Consider the following 12,534-nt stretch of genomic DNA (forward strand, 5'->3'; position numbering starts at 1 on the left):
TACGATGGGGATAATTTAATATAAACACGGACCTATCAATCACTTGTTCAATCATTGCAATGTTTTTGTCATTTTGAAGGAGTTTGTGAGATACTTAAATGAACAAGAGAGCTCATTTCAAAGTTTACAATATTACTGATGTCAGGTTATATGGATGCAAAAATTCTAACTCCTTTGTCATCATAAGAAGGTTCACAGTGAAGATTGTAATTACAACTCAGTAGGGGATTCATCAGCAAATTAATGGAGAAGCTTATAGGCTTCTGACAGAAACCAAACAGACTGGATTAATTAAGAGTGAAAGCCACACAAAACATGGAATTATGGCAGCGAAACACAGAGCTACGTTTTTTTGCTGACCAGCAAAGTTGTTGGTCCTGTTGTTGGTTAAAAAGTACAACTCACTGGGAAGCTTTCTACCTGCACTCTAAAAATCTCAGGCTTCAAAGCACTCTGCATGAGATTCAGATCTGCCACTAAAAAACCTTGTGCTGCTTCTGATCCAGGCCAAGCAAAGAAATGATGTCCACAAAAAGAATGTCAAAAATAGAAAATACGGATCCAGAAGGCAAACAACACAGAACAGTTGGGGGCTGGGTCCTCTGCCAAGACTTGGGATGGAGCAGAGTGAAGCACCAGGAATTGCTCAGCCCTAACATGCAGAACTTCATTCATCCCACTGTGGGCTCAGCCTCCTGCTCTGGAGCTCAGCAGCTCCCTGTCTCTGCCAGGGATTCTCTCCTCTCAGGATGTGGCAGTCATTTTTTTCTCCTCTGTTTAGGTTTCTTGACCTCAGAAAAATCTCTGTATTGGCCAAAAAATATGAAAAAGTAGAGCCATAGTGCAATTGTTCAGGAAAAGAGGAGCAGCTGGATAATACTGTCTGTTAACACAGTAGTCAGATAAGAACGTCTAAAGAAAACTGGAATACAGCTGCTCAGAAAAGTCTCATAAAGCTGTGGAGATTGAAATGCTTCATAAAGCATTTACAGTAAGGTCCTCAGTACACAAATCTCTGAGTGTTTAAGTTAATTTCCCTTGTGTTTTCATCTCAGATAAAAAGTTAATTACTTTTCCTATAGCATGCCTAGATTTTCATGTTAAAAAAAACTAAGCAAAACGGAGTGTTTTTACACCACTAATATAAAATGTTCGGGCAATCTTTTTATTTTTCTTCTCATAAAGGAAATTTTTTACTTTCAGGGTTTTATTCTTAATCTCAGGCAAGCAACAATTGCAAAGCTCTAAACAAGTGCAAATATTCAGCTGTTGAAGTCTGCTGCTATCATTTTTATAAATGCTTTGACCTGGTCCATTCTGCTTAAGCTGTCAGTCATGTAGTTACCCTGGGTGTGCTACAGGATGCCAAGTGGAGAATCAAACTCTGGGAGTTTCTATGTTGGCTGTGTGAGGGCTCGGAAGCAACGTTGTTTCTCTCAAAAGTATGCAAAGGTCAGTGGGCATCTGTGCACTCTCCACCCAGAGTGTCACAGGACGTTCCGCAGGGTTGTTTTGTGTGGTGCTGCAGCTGTGAGCAGGTGACCTAGGAAATGGAGAGAAAGTGAGGATGTTGTCGATGAGGTTACCTTTTACAAAGTGTATCATCATCAACATGGAGGAGCGTCGCATATCTTTGCACTTAAAAAACCTCCAAAGATAATTCTGAATTGAGTAAAAATGTTTCTTGAGTAGCAATAGTCATGAGAGCATGGTGACGCTGGCCCTGGTATCTCAGAAGAAACATTTCCAGTGATACATTCTAGCAAAAGGGGCTAGAATCCAACTGTTGGTGATTTTGCCTTTAATCTGTGACTGGACCTAAATTTAATCACCTGTCCTTGTAAGAGAAGCCAGCCACAGCTGGTGCATCAAATCTGGGTGCAGCCTCAGGTTTCATATCTCCCTAAGCCTACAGTTCTGCAAATGTACCTATGCCCCCTCATTCCTTGTATACAACTGTTTAAATCTTCCTTGCTGCAGTTAACAGAAAGCTATACGCATTTAGGACATACAAACTTTCTTCTTACAGAGGGCAGTTAAATTTTGCAGAGAAGCTTACTGAGTAAACGTTACCTGCCCAGTGGGGTGGGCATTGGAGCTATGTTACAGTACCAGGGCAGTGCAAACAGAGCTGATCAGCCTGTTTATGGTTCAAGTTTTAACTATAAACATCCTCAGGATTAAAAGAACCTTCCTTGTTTTCCAGAGAGACAACCAGGCATTGAGTTATTAGCTTTTATTTATGTAAATCAGCTTTGATGGCCTGCAGCACCTTGGCTGTGGATGCTTCAGGACATGCGGGCTGCTTTGGCTGTCTCACCATGAGCACGTGGAGTTGGAGCAGACAGCTCTAAGCCTCTGTCTGAACTGTGAAAAACTGGGATGAAAAGATGTCAGCTGAAGAATTTCAGCTGTCCCTGCTGCAAGCCCCGGCAGCCCAGTGACCCACCATTAAGCACATGGGAACCATCTCACCATGTTTTTCACCTCGAGCCGTCATTGAGGTATTTGACCCAGAGCCATTTTCCACGTAATCAGCTGAGAAATATTTTCTGGCTTTCCAAAGAGTGAACTAAGGTTGGGCTGAGGTTGTTGCAGTCTGAAACAGCCACACAGCTGACTGCAGCAGCTTCCGCTTTCTGTTGGAACCCTTAGGACTGACTGATCTCTGCTAGCGAGGGTACCAGCAAAAGGAGATGATTATATCCCAGCCTGAAGCAACAAGTTTACTCAGTTTACTCTGTTGGCTACTGTAAGTGAGGGGTGCTGTCCCTTGATCACAGTTTAGTTGACCCCTGTGTCAGGTGCTTGTTCCAGCCAGCCTGTGTGGTATTGACCAAGCATTGCTGAGCTGAAGCAGATCCCTCATGCTGGTGTGAAGGAATCAGAGCTGCTTTAGGCAGCTTCTGGGAGAGGAAACTGAAGTAGAAAGTTCAGTGTGAGAGAATAAAATGGAAAACAGCTGGAATTTTGCTACATGAATTTGCTGCTCTCATACAGTCTTCATTGTGCCAGTGTAACACTGGGTCTTTTGACTGAAGAGAAAGCAGCACAAGTCCCCAAGTTTGTCATTTAAGAGGCTCACCATGGGAATTAAATATTGTATATCTGGAGCTAAGAGATGAGTTAGTAACAGCCATCATGCGTTTAGAAAATGAGGCAATCTTCATTTCTCGGTATCGGAAAGGTCATTCACAAATATTTATGAGGCCGTGGTGACCTGCTGGATATGCTGATGATCTGATCTACTCCAGGTGTGACCTACATAAACCAGTTAGATTTGCCAGTACTTTAGATGATTTGTTTTCATTTGGTTATCTGTGTTTTTGAAAAAGATCCATGTTATTGAGAGAAAAAAAAAAAGAAAAAAAAAAAAAAGTAAATATAAATGGGGACTGAATAGTATCTTGGTCTCATAAGCACATTAAACACATGATAACTTTTTCTTCTCCTTGGTCTGAGCTAAGATATAAAATAACATAGCACACGTTGTTTTTCTGATTTACAGCTTGCTAAAATGTCAGCTTAGTTTAAACTGTTACATTTGTCCTTCAAATTCTTGTCCTGAACTCTAAAGACCCACCATGTGTGCTGGCCTTCAAAGACTCCATCACACTAAGACAGCAACAGCCACAGCCTGGCTTTACTTTTCTTTGGATAATCTAAACAGGAGTCTGAGAATACCTGTCTGTGTGTCACTTCTTCTCATTTCTCTCACTTTAAAATCAGACTAAACTTTTATTTATAGAATTGTACGTACAATCATTGTAAATAAGCTATTGTTTCTTCTCTATAACTGAAGATAAGATAAATCATAAAAGCTGATCTTTCTTTTCCTGAAAAAAAGAAGAGAATGTCCCACTGAGACCTGGAGGAGCAAGACCAAGCCCTGCAATGCCAATAGGCCTGGCTGTGTTTACTTGTGGGACTTGTCAAGGGCTGGGTCTGTATGTTTTGTTGCTGTAATTTCACAGGTTACTGTTGGACTTTCTTTGTGCCATTGGTGGCTTTGAGACTACCTGTAAGAGAGTCTGCAGGGGGACATGCAATCGGGTAAGGGTGCCAGAGCTGCCAAAGAGGCTGGCTTGTTGCTCCTGTAGAGAGCTCAGTTTTATCTTATCTTCGTTTTCACCAGTTGTATACATCATCTTTTGGGTAATAGAGCTCACTCACAGAGTGCCTGCTTTCCCAAGGTGGACTTCTGGTACAGCTGCTTGTTTTCCTGCAGCAGTGGAGACCATGCCTGTGCTGGGAGGAGGCTACTCCCAGAGCCCTGCCAGCACTCCTGGGCTCTACATGGCTGCCTCCAACTGGAGCCTGCTTACCAGTACTGTGAGTAAGACCCAGATGTGTGGTGGAGGCTTTTTCTTCATGAAATGTATTTTTTTGTTGTTATTGTGCTGTAAGTTTTTAAATTATTATTTCAAAAATTTGTCTCAATTGAAAACAAAAATAGGACAAAAGAGTTTTAGTGAAGTTAAAATATTTTGGACTGATTGGTAAATTCAGAACAATATGTTCCATGAAAAGACATTTCTCCCAGTCTAGGGGCTTGAATACATGATTTTTGTTTTGATATTCCCATTTTTGCTGAAGGAACTAGATTGTATTTGATTTAGGATTGGCACAAAGCAGACATTTTCATTTGGCTATCATCCTCTTTGTCCAGGTTTATTGGCTTGATAATTTCAAAGTGATCTAAGTACTGAAAGTCTGAAAGTTAGCCTGCTTTGTCTGTGGCTCAGACACAGAGAGCTTCCACTCTTTTTTGAAAATTTGGATATCGGTTTTCAATAGGGAGAGGATAAGTTCTAAATCATAAAATTAAATAACCCTCCAAACTGCTGGGAATTCAGATTGTCAAGCTGACTTCAACCCGAAGTTTCATAAATGTCAACAGTGTTCCTTGGGCAATGAAGCAGAGTAAAGGCAGAAGAGTTAAATAGGAAGTAGAACTGTCTTAATTACAAGAGATGGGGAACTACCTTAATTACCTCTTTTTTTTTGTTTGTTTGTTTGTTTTTGTTTGTTTGTTTAAGGAGAAATTTAATTCAGGAGCACTTGGTTGTTTCATACCTTTTAATCTGATGCTTTGGTCAGATGGATGGAAACAAAAAGCAAGCTGTTGATTAAACAGCATAGATGTTATTATGTGACTGCAAAAATGCCAGGAAGTTGTCCCATTCGCACTCATAATTTATAAATAATCTAGAAATATGCTTCGAGGCAGTGACTTCATCTAAAAAGAATTAACAGTTCAAAGTGTATTAGCGCACGTCTGCTGAATATGGCTTGGCATTAAGGGTTTCTTCATCAACATTAATTGGATTAAATTACCTACAGTGAAATATGAACCCTTTGAGGAAAAGCAATTCTGAACTGCTGGCTTCAGAAACATAAAGGAGTAGGGGAGAAAAGGGAGAAAAAAACAAATGTCAGTGTTTAGACAGGCTTTGTTTTAAAGCAAAATACAATGATTTTGAGCAACCTGTGAGCATGATGTTGTGAGTGTGTAGTGAGAAGGTGAAGCCGTGTCTGGGGGCAGTGAGCAGCAGCAGTGCTGGAAAGGCTTTGTTCTCAAAAGAGCAGAGTCCCAGTTGGAGCAGGGCTGGGGACCAGCAGGGAGGCCTCTTAGACCCCACAAGCCACCCCCACAAGAGAGCAGGGACAAGCACCTGGGCTGGGGATTGGACAGTGAGAGACCTTATGGGCAATGTGCCCACAGGTTCAAGATTAACCACTGCCTGCAGTAAGGGGCATTGGTGAGAAGGGGGACTCACTTGTGGGTATGCATCTGCAATTCTCCCTGTTTGCAGTTATTAATACTGTAAAGTTTACTGGAAAGTGGTTTGTGCAAAATGAGTGACTTGATTCTTTGAACTCAAATCTTCTGGATGTACAAGCAGTGCCTTCTAAAATATCCTGGCTTTGGGTTCCTGTGTTTTGTTGTTGTTTTTTTTTTCTTTTTTTTTTTCTGTTTGTTGTTTATTTGTTTTAATGAGTAAATTTTTTCTACATTTATTGTTCATCCTTAATGCCTTGCTTCATCAATGAAGAGGGACAAACCCCAGAGAACACTGATGTGGTGCCTCTTGATTACTGTTTAGGGAAAGAGGGGTATAAACTCTGTTTTATAGCACGATGTGCAAGAAGAGTGAAAAGATGAAAAAGAAATATTTCCCTTTTTATTAAACCAACACCACCATAGCAACAGTAGTAAGAACATTTGGAGTGACCTGAGTAATAAGTTTTTACTCAATCTCCAACCAGAATATAACCCTTTAGCAAACAGATATTGCTAGACAAAGATGCTGGATATGAACAGATCTAACTTCTCAGCTGCTGGCTTAGAATGCAGTATTGACAGGAGTTTCATGGCCTGTATGTCAATTCATAACAACTTCCTTCATTGCATAGCCATCTTATTTCATAACAATGCTTGCAAGATCAAATAATTCTGGCAACCTCCACCCAACATTTTTGAGGTTTGTGAATGGCAGCTTTGTGAGTCTTCTGCATGCATTGGCCGGTGTAGGAAGTGCTGCAAGTCTGTACATCCCAAAGATGTATGGTATTCAGTGATTGCAATGGGAAGGGCAGGACATAGAAAGGAGGTTATGAAGAACAACTAACTAACAGTGAAAGTGGCCTGGTGAGTGAGAATTTCATCTTCAGAATGCTCCCTGATTCCTAGTGATCCCTTCTGTTAAGCACTGGAATAAGGCTCCCCAGGGAGCTGGTTGAGTCACCATCCCTGAATGTGTTTAAAAACCATTTGGATGTGATGCTCAGGGACATTATTTAGCATGTTGTGTTGTTGGAGTTAGGGTAGTTTGGTTAGATTGTGGTTGGACTCGACGATCTTTAAGGACTTTTCCAACCTGAGCAATTCTTTGATTCTATGATCTGAAATACTGAATAATGCACCGGTACAGTGATAAACAAAAGGAGATGAATTTGCCATACATACATAGTATCATTTTGTAATGAATGTCCTTTTAACCTTTAGTTAAATGAAATCATATTACATTATTTGTTTTACTGAAGGGTATTGCTAAAGAGACCAGCATGGTGGTAGCTGAGCACTCGAAGTGTTTCTTCACTTATCATCACAGTTACTTAATTGGATATGTGTTGATTATCGTAGGGGGCACTTAACACGTACTGTGCTAGGAAGCATTAATTTATTTGCATGTTTTACATCTGAACAACTGTTTCCCAGGGAACTGAGTGCTGCTTGTATGCGTTTGAAAGAGAGGGAGCTCGGAGGCCAGCAGTGAGCCGAGTTTGGCTCCTGCTGGATATGGGCTGCGCTCCCCTTGTTAGAACTTCTATGAGATTCTGCTTTCACCTGCTTGTAACTTCATTAAACTCGAATAACTGAAAATTCTCCAAGTGATGAATTTGGAAAAATCTTCCCATATTTTGGAGTGAACAAGGACCTTCAGCATATCAACCTCAGGAAAAGGCTCAGGCAGAATGATTCCTACATCTACTCTCTCAGCCTTCAAAACTCAAACCTTGCTTTATAGTGGCAATACTAATCTGATCTCTAAGAGAAAAGAAGCTGTTCTGTTCCTACAAAGTATGATAAATTTCCAAAGGGCCCATATTCAAGGAAGAGAATATTTCTGTTGGAAATACATCACAGTACTCTTTGAATGAAGAGTTTTTTGGGAAAGGGGGCCAGTATGGGCAGTAAAAATATTTCCATTTATTTATTTATTTGTTTGTTCCTTCATGGAAAAAAATATGTCTGATACGAACTAACACAAATTTTAACTGTCCTATTTTCAGGGATAAAGCATCTGAAGAGTCAGAGTGATTCAGCATTCCCAGAGGAGGAAGAGGGAATCGGTGAAAGAGAAGAGGAATGGGACCACTAAGCCATGCAAGCCTGCTTGGGGGCCAGGTACTGCGATGTGACACTGCGCGTGTGTCCCACCATTCACCACCACTTGTGTTCCCACACAGCAGGGTGTGCTGGGGGCACACCTTGACTGGGCTTTATGGCCACCTGCAAATCCGTTCTGTGAGCCTTATACCCAGAGATAAAATGGTTGTTTTAACGTCACTCTTCTTTCATTTTCTATGACATAGAAATGTTGTTGCAAACATGGTAGTGATCTGATGGCAGTACTGCCAAAGCTTAACTTCTGCGTGTGAGCTGTGTTCTAAGACCTGTTGTAAATAAATCCCATCTAAGAGCTACAAAATAAATAATATGTTCCTTTAGACAAGACTGTATGTTGTACCGTGGGTTTGTCTAGCCTGTGGAAGAGTGTTTGTATAGAATGACCCCATCAGTTAAGGACTGCTTTTGCCAGTAATGTTAGAGTGACCTGCAGTAATGCAGACAGGAACAAAATAAGCAGAGGTGCCTCTTCAGTCCGATGGAGAAGTATGCAAAGATGTTCTTTGGTGTCTCCCAGATACACAACAGTTAAAACACTTTTCTGGCTTTAAGATTAACTGTACTCTTCTATTAGCTAAGTTTGATACAAAGACTTAACTTTCCAATGCTTTCAGTCAATCTCAGAGGGCTGAGGTAGCAAAAAAAAGAAAAAAGAAACAAAAAAAAAACCCAGGCATATGAAAACACAGAATCTTCTGTCTATGCCTTGCATGATGATTTCATTCGCAGCTTGAGCTCTTCCATGCAGACCCACTGAGAAAGCGATCTGTTAACAAGTGTTCCTTTATAGTTGGGAGCCATCTTGTTGCCCTCCATCTGCACTCCAGTATCTGTCCTCTTTGTCACCATTATTGCAATCAGTTTCTCTGACTCTAGCTCTGTTCAGCTGCACAGGAAGAACTAAAAGGACTCTTCAGCTGGGCAGGAACAGCTACAGGGCTGAGGGCTTTTTGTGCTACAAACAAGGAAAGGAGGGAAGTGACCCTTCATAAAACATCTGAACAGGCCAAAGTCAAGACTGGAATGGTATCAAGAGGAGCTGGGCTCTGCTCCCAGCTTTGTCACGGCTTTGGTTTTGCACTGTGCCAGGCTCTTCACTTAACCCTGGCTGCGGCAGTAAAATGGTGACCAATATAGAGGCATTCTGTCACTGGCTGATAAACATATTTGTATTAATTTTTGCTGGTTGTTAGTACGCAGAGGCTTCACATAAGAAGTATCTGTGGGCCAAAGGAATAAAAGGAATAAAACATGCATAAATTGTAATAGACGATATAAACACAAGGCACTTTGGGACTTCAGCGTTTCAATGGCAGCACAAAACACCTGATAAGTATATAGAGAGTTCATTACAGATAGCTTGTTTCAGGATCACTGTTGGATTGAAGGATGATTACGCTATGAATTAGATTTATAAATTAGGTTCACTTTGAACCAGATCTGAATGCATTGCAGAGCTGTTAATGCAGCGATGAGACAACAAGAAGCCTGTTTAACAGCCCTTATCTGGATGAAACTCCGTAGTTTGATAAGGGCCTCAGATAGCCAAGCCTCAATTTGAATGCTTCTCTAAATCCAGGTCTTATCACCTCCCTCATCTCTAAATATTCCAGCTGTGCTATATCATTTTAAACGCCTCTTGCTTTCTTTTTGTCCTGACCCAGGGTTATGCACACAGCATGTCTGAGTGTAGGAACAGACTGATCATTTTTGGTGAAGTGACAGGACTTGTCCCTCAGAAGTTTCTGTGGATCCACGTCACCATTTGCTGGTGTCACCTAAAGGACAAGGATAGAATGCACATTTTTCTGTATGACAACAATTTTTAAATCAAAGAGTTAAGCACTGTCTGATCTTCCACTTGAGAGGTATACCATGAGGAAGGCTACAAGGAAAGAGGGAATAAAACATCAGAGCCCAGAAAAAAAGAAAAATATCCAACTAAGTGCTTGCCATGGAGCAGAGCTGTAGAAATGCAGTGACTTATCATTGAACCCCAGGACAGAAACATCTGGGAAGACAGAAAGTGTGATCACATGGCATGTGTGGGACAACTGGGGGATCAGGTAGAGCCAGCATGGGCTCATGAAAGGAAGATCTTGCTTGAGCAACCTGATCTTCTATGATTGACCCATTTGGTGGATGAGGGAAAGGCTGCTCATATAAGTCTACCTAGAGTTCAGCAAAGCCTTTAACGCTGTCTCCCACAGTATTCTCCTTAAGAAGCTGGCAGCCCATGGCTTGGACAGGTACTCTTTTTGCTGGGTAAGGAACCAGCTGTGGTGGTGAGTGGAGATAAATCTAACTGGCAAGTTGTCACAGGTGGTGTTTCCTATGGGTCAATATTGGAGTCTGTCCTGTTCAATATCTTTATTAATGACCTGGATGAGTGCACCCTCAGTAAATTTGCAGATGACACCAAACTGTCAATCTGCCTGAGGGTAGGAAGGCCCTACAGAAGGATCTGGGCAGGCTGGATCACTAGACTGAGAGCACAAAATTTATGAGGAGAGGCTGAGGGAGCTGGGATCATTTGGTCTGGAGATGGGGAGGCTTGTGGGAGACATTATCGCTCTCTACAACTACCAGGAAGGAGTCCGTGGCGAGCTGGGGATTGGCTTCTTCTCTCAGGTAACAGCAATAGGACTAAGCGGAATGACCTTAAGTTGTGCTGGAGGAGGGTCAGGTTGGATACTGGAAAGAATTTCTTAACAGAGATCTTCTCATACACTTTGGGTGCAATTGAAAGCTCTGGCTATCTCACAGTATGATCACCTTTATAGAGTCTTAAATAAACCATGCAGATCTCTTTGCATGATGCAAAATACTGTATGCAGTCAAAACGGACAACAGAGATAGCTTTGATCTGTTTCTAACAATACAGAGAGACTGGCAAGGGGAAGAAGAAAATTATTAAAATAAAGAACACCTGGGCGATCCTTCATTTCTTTAGGGTAGCAAACTTTTTTGTAGTTTACTTTTAAATACTCTAGAAAATTTAATATTGTTTAAAATCTGCTTTTCAAAACAAAACAGGATGTTGTTGGGCAATCTTCCTGTGGAGAACTTTATTCACCCTCCATAAATGTTATTTCCATGTTTATTATTACTCGGTTTGACCTGTCTGAGAAGAGTCAGCTGGTGGCTCTACTGGAGAGCTGACAACTGGAGTCGATGGATCAGTAGAACACAGCAAGTTCCTTGAGCACCTTTCAAGATGCTGAACATTAACAATCACTATAAACATTTCTACTCTTTCACTTGCTCAGAAACACAGATGATTTCTGCATGCTGTGAAAATTCTAGCAACGCTTTTAGAGATGGATTGTATTAGTCCATATTGAACTGATGGAGAAAGAAAGAAGAGGTTGAAAAAAAAAAGGAGGAGGCAAGTAATGAATATAATTCTTTTTTAATGAGCAACTCTGATTTGTTGTTTTTCTTCTCATCTCTTATCATGTTTTTACGTCTATGGCCTTTCTGTGCTGCTGTTCTTCCTTTCAAGATATTGCAGGAAATGATATTTGCAGAATGATGGCTACAGCAAGATTTGAAAGAAAACTGTCTCTTTGGACTGATTTCAGCTTTTTCCCAGAATCCCACAGCTCATTAATGTATAGCAATTTAAAGGCGCTTTGTTATTGCATTTTACAGCCTTATTTCTTTTTTCTTGTGTTATACTTGTTACTTCATGACAGGTTCTTCCCTTTGATTTATTGAGACATTGTGCTAATAAGTTGGTTGGAAAAATTCCACGACTTGACTTACAGGATGGTATGTGTTGTTTATTCTCCAGGTGCAAAAGCAGATAATACTTAAGTAGATACAAAGTAAGAGCCAAGATTTAAAAGTCATTTCTAAAGTGTAATTTCCACTGAAGTCAGAGGAACCGTGTTCAAAAATGACCACAGGTTTTGGCTGACAGTGTCCTTTCTTTTGGAAAAGTATTGTGTGCTGTGTACAGAAAACTTCCTGTCATCCTACTGTCAGTTTAACTACTAAATCTCTTGCAATATTTTAAGACTACCCCAGTCTTCCCAAAGTGTTGTCAGTTGTCTGCAATGATGTGAATTGGAAAAGGCTCTGATTAGCTACTTTGCTAGACAAAAATTACCACTCGTTATTCTGCTGCTGATGCTATTGAACCTACACCTACACATCTAGCATGACAGATCAGGGCTGCTCTCTGGGGAAGGGGTATCTGTCTGCCCAGTCTGGGCAGGCTCCAGTGCTGCTGGTGGGTGGGAAGGGACTGACATGTGGCCCTGCATGCTATGGGGCCTCCTCTGTGCAAGTTTGGCAACTGAGTTCAGTGCAAGCCCAGATCAGTGCAGATTTCTCCTCTCCCAAACATCTCCCCTCCTTCTCTTTCCCCCCTTCCTTCTCTTTCCCCCCTCTCCTCTTTCCCCCCCTCTCCTCTTTCCCCCCCCTCTCCTCTTTCCCCCCCTCTCCTCTTTCCCCCCCTCTCCTCTTTCCCCCCCTCTCCTCTTTCCCCCCCTCTCCTCTTTCCCCCCCCTCTCCTCTTTCCCCCCCCTTCTCTCCCCCCCCCCTTCTCTTTCCCCCCCTCCTTCTCTTTCCCCCCCTCCTTCTCTTCCCCCCCCTCCTTCTCTTCCCCCCCT

At 41.6% G+C, this 12,534-nt stretch overlaps 1 protein-coding gene across 1 annotated transcript in view; it reads left to right on the top strand.

The window, feature by feature from the left end:
• Positions 1-8,770, top strand: part of PPP1R1C (protein phosphatase 1 regulatory inhibitor subunit 1C) — a 41,195-nt gene extending 32,425 nt beyond the window's left edge. The window contains exon 5 of the mRNA XM_031601345.2: positions 7,798-8,770. Within this exon, the coding sequence (XP_031457205.2) occupies positions 7,798-7,886 (89 nt within the window). The 3' untranslated portion in view covers positions 7,887-8,770. The remainder of the gene's footprint in view (positions 1-7,797) is intronic.
• The last annotated feature ends 3,764 nt before the right edge of the window (positions 8,771-12,534 follow it).

This window comes from Phasianus colchicus, chromosome 7, assembly GCF_987193195.1.
Source record: "Phasianus colchicus chromosome 7, bPhaCol1.hap1.1, whole genome shotgun sequence".
NCBI lineage: Eukaryota > Metazoa > Chordata > Aves > Galliformes > Phasianidae > Phasianus > Phasianus colchicus.